The sequence below is a fragment of the Aedes aegypti genome, chromosome 2 (genome assembly GCF_002204515.2).
Source record: "Aedes aegypti strain LVP_AGWG chromosome 2, AaegL5.0 Primary Assembly, whole genome shotgun sequence".
In the NCBI taxonomy this organism is placed as follows: Eukaryota; Metazoa; Arthropoda; class Insecta; order Diptera; family Culicidae; genus Aedes; species Aedes aegypti.
Window position 1 is genome coordinate 43,415,825 of NC_035108.1, and position 14,485 is coordinate 43,430,309.

A 14,485-nucleotide genomic window follows, 5' to 3' on the forward strand; every position below is an offset into this window, starting at 1 on the left:
GATCGACTTGATGGGGCTTGCGGGGGAGGTGTCATTTGAAATTAAAGTTTTTGAAACTTTAGGAGTTTCTGTTAAAACATAGCTTGGTGAATAAACTTTCATAGCTGCCTATTTGCCTTTTCAATGCTCTGGAAAGCAAGTTAATTTACCTCAAAATTACTTGCGGAAATCGATTCGCAATAGGTCTTCTTTTTTGTCATTGGTGACTTTAATGCCAAACATCGCTCATGGAATAATTCGCAAAGAAATTCCAACGGCAGAATTTTATTTGATGAATTCTCTGCAGTGTATTTCTCAATTTAATACTCTGATAGCCCAACTTGATTTTCTTCTTCTAGAAACCCTTCTACGATTGATTTGGTCTTAACCGACTCGATTCACCTTTGTAGCCAACTGATTGATATTGACAATGCTCTCGAAACCTCAACAAATTCCACTTTTAAAGCAAGGGGCATTGCAATTGCAAAATGTGAAGTTGAATTCAAATCCGTGATTATGGACGATGATCTTATACCCTCGATTTGTCTTAAATACACGAGGAGAAGACAATTTCAACGCACTCGCGATTCTACAATGAAAATAATATGATAGGATTTGCAAAAAGAAATTTAAAAAAAAATGTTTGAAACAAAAATTTTGAAAATATTTTATTTTTTGACCGACCCTGACTCTATGTCCTTTTGGAAATTGTCAAAAAAATTTGAAAAAAAAAACTCAGAAGCCAATTCCGGCCTTGTAAGAGGCAAACAAACTATTACTAACTAATTGCGAAAAAGCTCAAAAACTTGCAATCCAGATTGAAAACGTGCACAATTTTAATTACACATAACTAGTCCAATTGAAAACCAAGTTGGTATCAGTTTTACCCTAATTCTTTTTATAAAGTCAATCTGGAGCCAATATTCCAAAAATTGTTTTACAACCCTTAAACGCATTCGATTCAAACGCATACTATCCATTGTCAAATTCCGTTCACCCAAACTCCACACGCATCACCGCAAGCCGGTTGTGGAATTGGCCTCCGCGAGAGAGGAAAAAAATATGTGTGTTCAAATCGTTTCTCAATCGGTCGGAGACGGTGGTGAACCTTGCTTTGTGACTATTCACCTATATGCTGTCAGCTACCGCAAGCTTAGATCTCAGTCGCGTCGTCTAAGCTTCCATTTTTTGGCTGAAATCAATGTCCACGGTCATTGATGGAGAGAGGGAGAGAAGTTAGAGGAATAAATCTGATACGTAAGCAAAATATGAGAAAAAAAAAGTTGCCGCTGTTCACTCCGACGCATACTATCTATTGACAGGTTAGTCAATAGACCTGTAGATGCTGTAATTAACTTACAATGGCCAGATAGTAAAACATGGTGCAAGCAAATCGTTTTTTGATTTGTTTCCCATTATTAGCGAATATGTTTTTGGTCGCTATGGACTATGTTCAAAGTCAGACGGTGGCACATAATAAGCTAATGATATCTATGATCAGAACCAGTTAGCCACACAATACGAATTTTCAAGGATACTGAATGGTGAAGGGTGAGAAATGAGGAGGAAATGTGCAGTCTCAAAGGTTGGTACTTCACTTTCAAAGAGATCAACCTGTAAAAAGCTTCTTCTCCTTCTTTTAGGCATAACGTCCTCACTGGGCCAGAGCCTGCTTCTCAGCTTAGCGTTCTTATGACCACAATTATTAACTGAGAGCTTTCTATGCCAAAGTTCCCATTTTCGCATTCGTATATCGTGTGACATTTACGATGATACTCTATGTCCAGGGAAGTCAAGGAAATTTCCATTACGAAAAGATCCTGGACCGACCGGAACACCTTCTGCATGGCGTTGCTTTGTAGCTGCGGATTATAACCACTCGGCGAAGGAAGCGCTGCAACAAAATACTAAGAATAGCTGGAAAAATGTTTAAAAGTGCTGTCCATAATCCAAGTGGTCAATTTTTCTAACTTTCAAGCACCATCTTCCCATCTCCTTGTGCTAGTTTTAGCCCACATAGAAAAGGTGTACCGGTATTCGCCCCGTACCAGTTATTCGCCACCCCGGATTACATACCGTTTTACGACATATATGGTTGCCAATCGTTTAGTGTTCGTTAAATTGCTTAAAGATGATATGGAAACATTCTTAGAAATATCAAAATTTGTTCAAATGATATAAATAAATAATTTTCCTTAAAATCTTTGCTCCTTTGCACCGTGTTTCGCAATGGTGTTCTTGATTCGCAACCTTTCATGAGAAATCCTCGTAGGTGGTGAATTCATGAACCGAAATTAAAAACGTTGCGAATACTAGTGCAGGTGGTCCAGTATTCGCCACACCAATTTTAGTACAAAAACAAAGTATATGATTAGCTTTTGTATTTTTCCTACTGAACATGGATTGAAAGCTCACTTTTAACGTATTGACATTACTGTTGTAAATTTTTATCCATTCCCTGTACATTATCGTTCGTTCCTTACCGAGCGGGCACGCTGCCCCTCGGTGGTAATAAATTAGCAGTATGGAAAGAAAGTGCGTTTGAGTCGTTGTCCGTTCATCACCACCAAAAAACACAACGTAGGGAAAGACATCCTGGCCGCAACATTGGTCTTTTGATTTATTTATAAAAATAATATGTTTTCTTAGAATGGCGAAATCTGCTACACCTCCCTTATGTCCAGGTGTTTTTTTTTTATGAACAAAATATAAAGTTGTAAATTCGAAGACAATACAAAACACACTTATTTGTACTGTAGTTCCTATCAACAACCACCAGATTGCACTCCTCCAATATTCTCATTACACCTGAGAATGTTTGGAAATCTTCCGGTCAAGCAGTATTATGAATGCTCATGCTAAAAGCAATGTCTGGTCAAATTTACAGCTCATTCAATAAATATTTTTATTTATTTTATTTATTTATTTATTATTTCACAATTCTTGCGACGTAAGACCTAGTATTTTTTGTTGCCACAAAATGATTTCAAAGAAGAAAATTTTCTATTCAGTAACTTTACTTAACATTGCACTATCTAGTTCCTCAAGGTTCCTTATAATATCTAAATCATATTGGCGAATCTGAAAAGAAGTTCCCGCTTAAATCCAACTAATGATGTACACGATTTGAGACTAATAGGTAACGAATTCTAGTGTACAATGCTTGTAAAACTACCGTTTATTGCTTCAAGTGAGTGCAACATGGTATGTACATAATGGTAACATAGCGGGATTCATGATCCAGGAGAGCAAATGCAATAATCGTTGGTGCACAACTGAAATTTGGTGAGATCGTTTCAAATTATGTATGTTATAGTTTTTAATCCCATTGTACACATGGACTCATATTTTATGAGCTAAACCATGTATTTATATTCCTATTCTTTTTCATTTATTTATTATCTGTATACACCATGATGTTCCAAATCATGTTTGATGTATCGATTTTTTTATCAATTTAACAGCAAACTGTTTTGGTTTTTGTAGGTGGGAAAGGGGTGAAATAAGTTTTCATTTCATTTTAGAGAGCGAGTAAAGGCGCTTGAGCCAAGGCTCTAGAGCCATGAGGAGGAAATACCTGTGTCCCATCCCAGGAGAACCTACAGCAACGGAGTGTGTATTAACTTTCGAAAATCCAAACGATCTTACCTTTAACCCTGAATTGAAACGGTTGGTACGGTAGTCCCCGTTTCTTCTTTCTTTAAATTGGAAATTTTTCACCTATCATGTTATTCATTCGTGGGTGGTAAATGACTGGACAATGCGTACCATTGGTACTTCGCGTACCTGCAGGTATAAAATAGACCCCATTTGTGGTCCTTAGCCTCTTTTCCAGTAACTCTTATCCCTACCTCCCCGTGGTGCCGCCTGGGGTACGAGTAACCGTAGGTAAGATCGGGTACTAACCCTGGTGGGACCTTGGTCGTATGCTGACAGGAAGGGGGGCTCTTCTCTTCTGAGGGTGAGCTTATCAGAGCGTCTGTTCTCCATGTTAGGGGCGGCTCATAACAGCGTCTGTTCTCCATGTTAGGAGCGGCTGATCATCGTCCTAGTGCCAGCGTGGGACTCTGAACAGTGCTGTGCACGATGATCCTCAGGCGAGACAGGGGGTTGGTTGCTATGTTAATTGCTATACTCAAGCAACGGTGCAGTGTGCAGTTCTCATGTTGTAATCTTAATCTTGGAGGAGAATAACATCTCACCTAAGTTAACCCTTGAGCTAAAAAAAATATTTGGAATAAAACTTATTATAAGCTTTAATTCCAATAACTATGAAAAATATTTCTCTCTTAAAAGAAAAGCCTATGATCAAAAGAAGGAAAAATCTCTTATGAAAACTTGAGCAAGTGTAATGCATATAATCATTTCATCAGCACAACTACAAAGAACTACCGATTATTTAAAGAAGGAAAAAATCCCAATTATAATATAAGCTAAGCTATTACCGATAGTAATGGAACCAGTATAACTCGAAAGACAGGCCTTTGTTTAAAAGAAGGAAAAATTTCCGATGAAATTATTAAAAACACTTGAAACCTTATTACACCGTTGGTAATCCAGTGGCGATTCAATCATCACCTCAGAGTCATGACGCAAAAAGTGTTGTTCACAGCTTCGTCCTGAATTAAAGATTCGATGTTATCATTCTCTTGGAGCTCATATGGTGGCAAACATGACGTCCTGTCACATCATAAAAATCGACACATTAATTAGCTTATCAGTTATTGGGTCACACTTATGAATCCTATACATCAGCGTTGTAGCAATTTTTTCTGTTCATGATTCTGCCAAACGGCATTCGGCCAAATGATCATTTCGGCCAAACGGCGTTCGGCCAAATGGCTGGACACCTACCAGAACTGCGGCAACAGACATGAGCTGGGCACAGCTTTTATCGTGATGGGCGAAATGCAGAGGCGCGTGATTGGGTGGTGGCCAATCGGCAACAGAATGTGCAAGTTGAGGATCAAATTTTTTTCAATATCAGCATAATCAACGTGCACAGCCCTCACATAGTAAGTGACAATGACGAAAAGGACGCTTTCTACGCGCAGCTGGAACGTGAATACGACGGCTGCCCAATGTTTGAGAATCCAATCCCCCATATGTTCCTTGCCATCCTTACCATAAAAATAGTGCTCTGTGAAATTTTCAGCTTTCTAGGTGGTGATTTAAAGGTGGCTCAAAGACATTGTAGGTTTATATGGAAATTACTATGGAGAAATTTTGAGAAATGTTCCACACACGCTAGTACTATAATGTAAGTACAAATTTATTATCCCAAAGTAAAAACTCATTCTACAAACCATAATAAAGAAAATCGCTGAAGAGAGAAATTCAATCCGACGGATAGCAGAAGAGATATTCATGAGTTTGTTAGCTATAATTTAGCTTAGTCTGGGATTGATCAAAAACATGTCGCGCGTCGGTCTCGTAAGAGAAAAAGTGGCGTGATCGGTGAGTTCGGTTGAAGAAAGTGAAAAAGTGCCGCGATCGGTTAGTTCTGTTTGATCTTTCGATCTTGACACTTGCTTTTCCCGGGGCAAGCGACGAGGGCAGGATCAAACATGTCGCGCGTCGGTCTCGTAAGTGAAAAAGTGGCGTGATCGGTGAGTTCGGTTGAAGAAAGTGAAAAAGTGCCGCGATCGGTTAGTTCTGTTTGATCTTTCGACCTTGACACTTGCTTTTGCCGGGGCGAGCGACGAGGGCAGGATCAAACATGTCGCGCGTTGGTCTAGTAAGTGAAAAAGTGGCGTGATCGGTGAGTTCGGTTGGAGTAACTGAAAAAGTGCCGCGATCGGTTAGTTCTGTTTGATCCTTCGACCTTGACGCTTGCTCCTGGGCAGTGCGTCAAGAAAGCCCGAACAGTTTTTTTTTTATTCTTTTTGGGTCGCGCGCTTATTTTTTTTCCTGAGTGCTTTTTATAGCCGAGCAAACAAGTGAAGCCGAAAGTGGATTGTGGCTGCTCAGTCAAGGATAACGGATCAATTGGTGAGCTCGTTTCATGCTACTATTTCTAATCTATAAAATATGTATGACTGCACATTCAATCGTTACAATGGTGGGATGTAAATATGATTTTTCAACAAACTATGGATGGTTCGTCACTGTGAGTGTCGACACAAACTCTGATTCATGATTTATTTATGTTTAACTTTTTTTTTCAGAACACCTCTTATATACCTTTATTTTTGTAATTAAAAAAAACTTTGAATGGTTCGACACTACAAGTGTAGAGTTGCGAAAGGTTTACTTTATTCAACAAACTTTGGATGGTTCGCCACTGTAAGTGTCGGCATAATAATAAGAGTGTTCTATGATGTCCCAACCAATCGAGTTTTTTGTTTCTTTTCAAATGAGTAAAATATAATAACACATGCTTTCGTCCTGACAGCTGTAGGAATGTTACATTTAGGTATTTGTTCAACAAACTTTGAATGGTTCGTCACCTCAAGTGTCGGCATAATTTTCCTCTACATAGAAATTGTTCATATCAAATGAAAATATTATATTTACGTATAAGCATGTATATATCTCACAAATCATTGTTTATCATGGTCTAATCGCTTATCAAAGTGAATCCTATGACCCAACGATCCTCCCCATTAACAAACATCCCTCCCAGTAACCTTTGTGGAGATGCAGAGGCAAACACGGTCTCCAAAAAGCAAAGGTTACACACTAACATTCCTTCCCCCAATCCCACCTGACTGCAAGGACGTGGCCGGCGCCGTTATTGACCCTGTATAAATAGAGGCACTGAATTATGCACACTGAAGAAGATTATGGCCAATCCCAGCCGAACTTCTAGTTGATTCTTTGTGCATTTTCACTGACTTCGGTCAATCACGGAATAGCAACCATTGATATGTGTAGTCAGTCTAAGCTAAGCTAAGCTAAGCTATAATTTAGCTTAGTCTGGGATTATAGCACTGCAAACATGTACAAAAATCCCAAACAAAATTAGCTCAAAAGGGATTTGTTTCTTCAGCAATATTCTTCATTAAGGTTTGAAGAATGAGTTTTTAATATGGGATGATAAGTTTATATTTACATTACAGTACTAGCGTGTTTAGAACATTTCTCAAAATTTCTCCATAGTATTTTCCATATAAACCTACATTGTCTGTGGGCCACCTTTAAATCGCCACCTAGTAAGCTGAAAAATTCACAGAACACTGTTTTTATGGTAAGGATGGTAAAGAGCATATGGGAGATTGGATTTTCAAATATTTTTAAAATTTGAATGGCCCCACTGCCCAAGCCATAATGTCAAAATCGTTATCGGAGATCTCAACGCTCAGGTTGGCCAGGAGGAGGAATTTAGACCGATTAAAGGGAAGTTCAGCGCTCACCAGATTACGAACGAAAACGTCCTTAGACTGATTGATATCGCCGCCTCCAAAACATGGCCATATGTAGTACCTACTTCCAGCACAGCCTCCCGTATCGGTACACCTGGAGATCACCCAACAGACTGAATCGCAAATCGACCACGTTTTGATTGATGGAAGACACTTCTCGGACATTATCGACGTCAGAACCTACCGCGGCGCAAACATCGATTCGGACCACTACCTAGTGGCGGTTAAAGTGCGAATTCTCCGTTGTGAACAACATCCGGTACCGACGCCCGCCACGGTACAATCTGGAACGACTCAAGCTACCCGAAGTCGCAACTGAATACGCGCAAAGCCTTGAGGCAGCGTTGCCGGAAGAGGGAGAGTTCACCGAAGTCTTGAGGACTGCTGGAGTAGTCTCAAAGCAGTCCAACGCAGCGGAAGGTGTCATTGGGTTCGTGTAAGGAAATCGACGGAATGGTTGGTTCGACGAGGAGTGTCAGACGGTTTTGGACGAGTAGAATGCAGTGCGGGCATCGTCAAAACGTGGAATGATTCAAACAGAACCGAAGACAGCAAACCCATCTATTCCGGGATAAAAAGCGCCGCCCGGAGAAGTTGGAGTGCGAAGAGATGGAGCAACTGTATCGTTCTCAAGAAACACGTACGTTCTACAAAAAACTCAATGCATCCCGCAAAGGCTTTGTGCTGCGAGCCGAAATGTGCCGGGATAAGGATGGAGGTATCTTGACGGACGAACGTGAGGTGATTGAAAGGTGGAAGCAGCACTACGATGAACACCTAAACGGCGCAGAGGAGGAAGATCAAGACAGCAGGAAGAATGCCTTCATCAGTACGGTGGATGAGAGAGACGTGCCAACTCCCACAATAGGTGAAGTTAAGGATGCTATCAAACAACTCATGAACAACAAAGCAACTGGAAAGGATGGTATTGGAGCGGAACTTATTAAAATGGGCCCGGGCAGGTTGGCCACTTGTCTGCATCGATTGATAGCCAGGATTTGGGATACATAACAGCTACCGGGGGAGTGGAAGGAGGGAATAATATACCCAATATATCAAAAGGGTGACAAGTTAGAATGTGAGAACTATCGAGCGATCACCATTCTTAACGCAGCCTATAAAGTGCTTTCCCAGATCATCTTCCGCCGTCTATCGTGCGATTTGTGGGAAGTTATCAAGCCGGTTTTGTGGACGGGCGATCGACGACAGACCAAATCTTTATGCTGCGGCAGATCCTCCAAAAGTGTCGCGAATATCAAGTCCCTACGCACCACCTATTCATCGATTTCAAAGCGGCCTATGATACCATCGACCGCGAAGAGCTATGGAAGATTATGGACGAGAATGGTTTTCAAGGGAAACAGACTAGACTGATCAAAGCAACGATGGATAGTGTACAGTGCTGTGTGAAGATATCGGGTGCATTATCGGACCCGTTTGAAACACGCAAAGGGCTTCGAAAAGGCGATGGTCTTTCCTGCCTCCTGTTCATTATTGCGCTCGAATGTGTTATGAAACGGGCGGGCTTCAACATGCGGGGCACGATCTTCAATAAATCCCGCCAGTTCATCTGCTTTGCTGACGGCGTGGACATTGTCGGAAGAACGTTCCAGGTGGTTTCTGAACAGTATACCAGGCTGAAACGTGAAGCAGATCGGGTTGGATTGAAGGTAAATACGTCGAAGACGAAATATCTGCTGGCTGGACGGGGATGAGTTCGAGGTGGTGGACGAATTTGTCTACCTCGGATCATTGATAACGTCAGATAACAACTGCAGCAGAGAAATTCGAAGACGTCTCATTGCCGGAAGTCGTGCTTACTACGGACTCCACAAGACCTTGCGGTCTGATAAACTTTACTTCCGTACGAAGTGTACCATGTACAAGACGCTGATAAGACCGGTAGTTCTCTACTGACATGAGACGTGAACAATGCTCGAAGAGGACTTGCAAGCTTAAGGAGTTTTTGAACGACGTGTGTTTAGGACGATCTTCGGCGGAATATGTGAGAACGGCGTATGGAGGAGAAGAATGAACCACGAGCTTGCGCAACTCTACGGTGAACCCAGTATCCAGAAAATCGCCAAAGCTGGAAGGGTACGATGGGCGGGACACGTTGTGAGAATTCCGGACAACAATCCCGCAAAAATGGTTTTCACCTCAAATCAGGCCGGTACAAGACGAAGAGGAGCGCAACGAGCTAGGTGGTTTAACCAAGTGGAGCAGGATCTTGGAAGTGTAGGGCGATCAAGAAATTGGAGGTTAGCAGCCATGGACCGAGTTAGTTGGCGTAACATTGTGGCGCAGGTCATGTCTTGAAGGACGTAGAGCCAGCAAAAGTAAAGTAAAGTAAGTTATTCTTTCGTTAATTATGAAACTCAGAGATGTTTCCTGAACCATTGGTGACTTCTAGCAAAATTATAAGGCAAATTAGGACAGCGATAAGAAAAAAAATCTTATATTATACTGAATTGTGGGGGGAAGCTTATTACTTCCAAAAGATAAGCAAACAAAATGAGGTTATTTCACTTACGATGTTCTAACGATATCTAAGTTTAATTTTGTGCGAGAATGACGAAGAGTTTATATAAGTTTAGTTTTCCATGTTCAAACACTAGGACAGTGGTACTCAAGCTTGAGCATACTGTGCAGTAGATTAAGGCTTCATCACCTCTTAAATTATGTTGAAATTTATGCATCTTGGTGCTTGGTTTCTTATAGCCTTAAGTGTTTATCTTACGATATCTAAAAAAATGTACGCAGCTCGTCGCAGCACTTGTTTTGTACAGCTCTCGTAGTCTAATCGAACAACATATTTTTATTACTAATGAGAATAGATTATTCCAATTCCTATCTCTTGGAATCCTGTCAGTCACTGACCAGGTTAGTCGGACATTGTCCTGTAGATGGGCTATATCGCTCCCGAATCAAAAAGTAAATTTTCAAAACTCTTTTGACTATTGTAAAAACGATAAGTTGTTTGTCTTGTCTCGCGTCGCGTCTTTTATGTGTCGTTTAGTTCTTACGTTAGCACAAACCACAGAATGAGTGAAGATATATTGGATTCTTCTTTAACATCATTTTCAGATTGCTGACCACCGGATGTAAGTCTATTTTTAGAAAATGACAGAAATGAAAAAAAAAGTTTTATATTGTTTTTAAAAGAAAACCAAGTTATTAACGGGAAACGAACCTAAACATGTTCCAAATCACCAGAATTGACCTGACGCCCCTACCATTGAGGCTATTCGTACACTTGAAATAAATGGTGATGAAAGCTCAACTGGTTCTACGTCTTCTCAGCTCATATGAATGGACTTGGTGTTTTTCAAATTTCTCCTGTGTCTGAGCTGGAAAACATGACGTCACAGTTAATGACGTATATAAAAGACAAACTTACTCGTTCTTGGTAAATGTACTTCATACAATAAAACACAATTATATCATGTCCTGTTATCATAATAACCTGTAATATAATTTTGTTATAATGATGAATGTAGCTAAAATTCTGCTCTAGATACAACAAGATTGTAATAAGTTTTGTAACAAGATGTGTTATAAAATGAATTGTAACACGCTCTGATATTATCTTATTCTGAATCATTGAAAAAATAATATATCATATCTAAATTTCACCAACGGGAGATAATTGTAACTCAATATGATATATTTGTGATATAATTTAGATATGATCTGCTAGTCGGGACATCCATCAAAATTGCTACAGCTGTTTTTTTTTCCCTAGAAATGATTTCGAAAATTTGGTCAAGAAACTGCTCAATGATTTCACTAATAAACGTACCTGCATTTAATTAAACGTTCACTGATGATTTTATAAAATTCCCCTATTATTTGTGTTTTTTTAATCCTTCAATTTTTTATTTTTTTTAATCCTTCAATTTTTTTTTTTAATCCACCAAAACTAGCAAAACATAATACCTAAAATTTCCAAAAGAAGATACAAATCAACTCATTCAACATTTTTGTAACTGATTTGAGATTTAAGTTTTAAAATAACTGTAAAAACTCCTTCTGGATCTTCAGTAGAAGACCTTCTAAGATTTAGGATGCAACCTTCAGTAATTAAATTATTTCTTGCAATTTCAGCAACTGTGTAAGGTACATTGCAATGTACTTTGTTGAAAATTCTTTCAGATATATAATCAGCAATGTTTCAAGAAAATCCAAGAGAAAACCCGCAAAAAAATATATACTCCATCAAAGAATTTTCATTAGGGGCCTTTCGATTTTTTTGTCATCAAAACATTAAATTGTCTTTAAAATGGAAACATGTTTGCATGATGGACATTCTCTTTGATCTCATATATTATGTGTTAATCCCTGGAGGAATGTGTACAACAAATGCCATCAGTACACCAGTATTCGCTCATGCCCCTATTTCCGCGCACTAGTGTAAAACTTGATGTACCTTGTACCATTTAATTGCGCCTCTAAATGCTTATCTTTGACAGATACGCGTATTTCGACTACCACTTACAGTCTACCTAAGTGTCAGTTACTCGTATCCGAGTGGATATTCTCTATTGAGATTCTGCTCAGAGGATTCGAATACATTTAGGTGAAGATGAATCGAAGCCAAACTTAAAATTTTCAAGAGCACGGATCTCGAGAACCAAACATCCGTTTAACCTAAAAACTTAATCGATTGGTCACTAGCTGGTGGTGACCAATCGATTAGGTTTTCAGCTCAAACGGGTATTTGGTTCTCCAGATCCGTGCTCTTGAAAATTTGAACTTTGGCTTCGATTCATCTTCACCTTAATAAGAGTTGATGTTTCGTGTCAAAAACCAACACTTTCAGCACGGATATATTTAAGCAACATTAACAACTCTCAAATGAAGTCGTCTGAGATAAATATTTTAATTATGCTGTAGTTCAAATTTATTTTGATATGCTGTAGTTCAAAATGTTTGTTATTTTAACATATTCTCTTCGAACTTCCGAAGTATTGTCTTCCGACTTTCCACCCTCTTGATCTTTCGCCTTTTGTCTTATGTTCTTTTAAAATAACTAATTTTAAATTCGTGAACCATGTGGCAAAAATAAAAATGCTCTATGCTATGAAGAGTAGAAAAAGTTTCCACCTAAAGAAGATCGTTGACCAAACCGGTATTCGGTGGTCTCGCTGAAAAGCTGCGCGGTTACCACTAAAGCAAGTTAGTTTGAGGTGAAACCAAACTTAAAGAATCCAAAGTCCAATCCAAATATGATTTCTTGATTGGAACTATAAGATACGTTTGTAATAATGTTGCATGAAATTAGCTCATATTAAGAAACAATATGATGGTTGCATCACTCGACATGTTAACTTTGAAAAATTGTAAAACTTGGTTTAGATTATGACTTTTTAACAGCCTCTAATCTTGTTGGACCATTATAGATTGTAATAAAAGTAAATATCTTCTTTTTCTTCTCCTTCCTTTTCTCCTTATTCTTCTTTTCATTGCGAAAAGTTCCTGGGCTGGTGGGAATCGAACCCAGACGCATTCAGCATGCTTTGAAGCCGCGGGAGTAATAATTAAATCTAAAAAGTCTAAGAGTCTAAAAGTACCGAAACTACAGTTTCCTTGCCCAACGAACTTCGTAAACCCCAACGATTTCCACTGAAATCTGCCATAAGTCCATGCTTTAGCCACACGATTACAAAATATTTACAAAGATTCGACATGGTGTCTTTTCCGCTACTAGGTCGTCACCTTTCACGCTTACTCCAGCACATTTTTGCAACAACATCGAAGACACCGACCACCACAACGCGATGACTTCACGGTTCGCTCCACATCGCACCGAGAAACGAGCCGACCAGATATACCAACATCTATGTGGAAATGTTTATCAATTACCTGCAATCAGCTCTTCGACGATCAACCAATAGCGATCGACCAGACCGGACCAGTTCCGCCCGGTGTGGTACTCCTCCACGGCCATCTGGAACACGAACCGGGATCCGGAGGAGAAGTTCGTAAAGTTCTCCGCGACGCTCATTCTGGACGATGGATGAGAAATTTCAGTTGACGAACTCACGAACGTCGCTTCTTCGTTGTCCGGCTTTCGAACGGTTTACAAACTTTGAAAACTTGCACCACCCTTTTGTTGTCGCGGTCGTCAGCACAAATTTAGCCTAGTTTTGGAGGTTGTGGCAGACACGTTGCCAAATCGCACTACACCATCAAAACACTCACACGTTTGATTAACGGAGTGGAGGAAAACTGCGTCTGAGGAAATCCAATCGGGCCTCCTAGGCCGCGATCGATTGATTTGCGTTTTTTTTTTCTTTTCTCTGATTTGGGCCAATTTTAAGCCTTTTCACACTCGCGGCGGTTTCGATTGATTGGACGCATTTGTGTTTCTTAAATCGGATGGATATCACTTAACTGCAAACTATCAGCTACTGAACACCTGAAGATGCCAATCCAAACAAGGCGAATCCCCCAATGTCTAAAAACCCTTCTAGATGATCTGCCAGGAAATCTCGTGTCTTCTCTGTTCTAAGAATCGCAAACCATTCCAAATTTAGCCATCAACAGCCACCTGAACCAGACGGGATATGGAGTGCCAACCACCGAACCGAACGAAAGTGAAACGACAACTAACAGCTACTAACGACCGATCGCGACACAAAAGCCTTTCCGCGCGATCTCCCCAGCCAGAGCGAGTTGATCCTAGTCGCGGACACGAACACTGACACCGAGATAAAGGAAGGCACAGCTTCTACATTGGCATCATCGTCATCGGCGACGAGCACGCGGAAAAGCCTCCCCAATCGGTTTCAGCTGAGAGCGATCTCGCGCGATCGAACCATTCGTCCTTGGGCGGTGCTTTTCAAGTTCTTCGCCGTCACCCCGTTGATGTCGTCTTCGCCGTCGTCGACGTCGCTGATGATGGAAGCAAACACTCGTGCAATGACGATGATGATGACTGTGACGGCACAATGGAACGGGTTACGGATGCGCGAGAAAAATCTCTTTAAATTTATTGATGGCTGAGAATCGCGCGCGCTTGCCGAAGATCGCACTCCGACGAGTGCTGTCACTTGAATCGGTCGCGGCTGTTCTACACGCGTTGTCGCGTCGTTCCGGTTGCACACACGATGCTCTTCTGGATGGTAATTTTTCAATCA

General features: G+C 40.4%; 1 protein-coding gene across 1 annotated transcript in view; it reads right to left on the reverse strand.

The window, feature by feature from the left end:
* The window catches only part of LOC5577067 (elongation of very long chain fatty acids protein 7), a 180,644-nt gene extending 166,634 nt beyond the window's left edge, over positions 1-14,010 (reverse strand). The window contains exon 1 of the mRNA XM_021840655.1: positions 13,209-14,010. Within this exon, the coding sequence (XP_021696347.1) occupies positions 13,209-13,350 (142 nt within the window). The 5' untranslated portion in view covers positions 13,351-14,010. The remainder of the gene's footprint in view (positions 1-13,208) is intronic.
* Between the last annotated feature and the right edge of the window lie 475 nt (positions 14,011-14,485).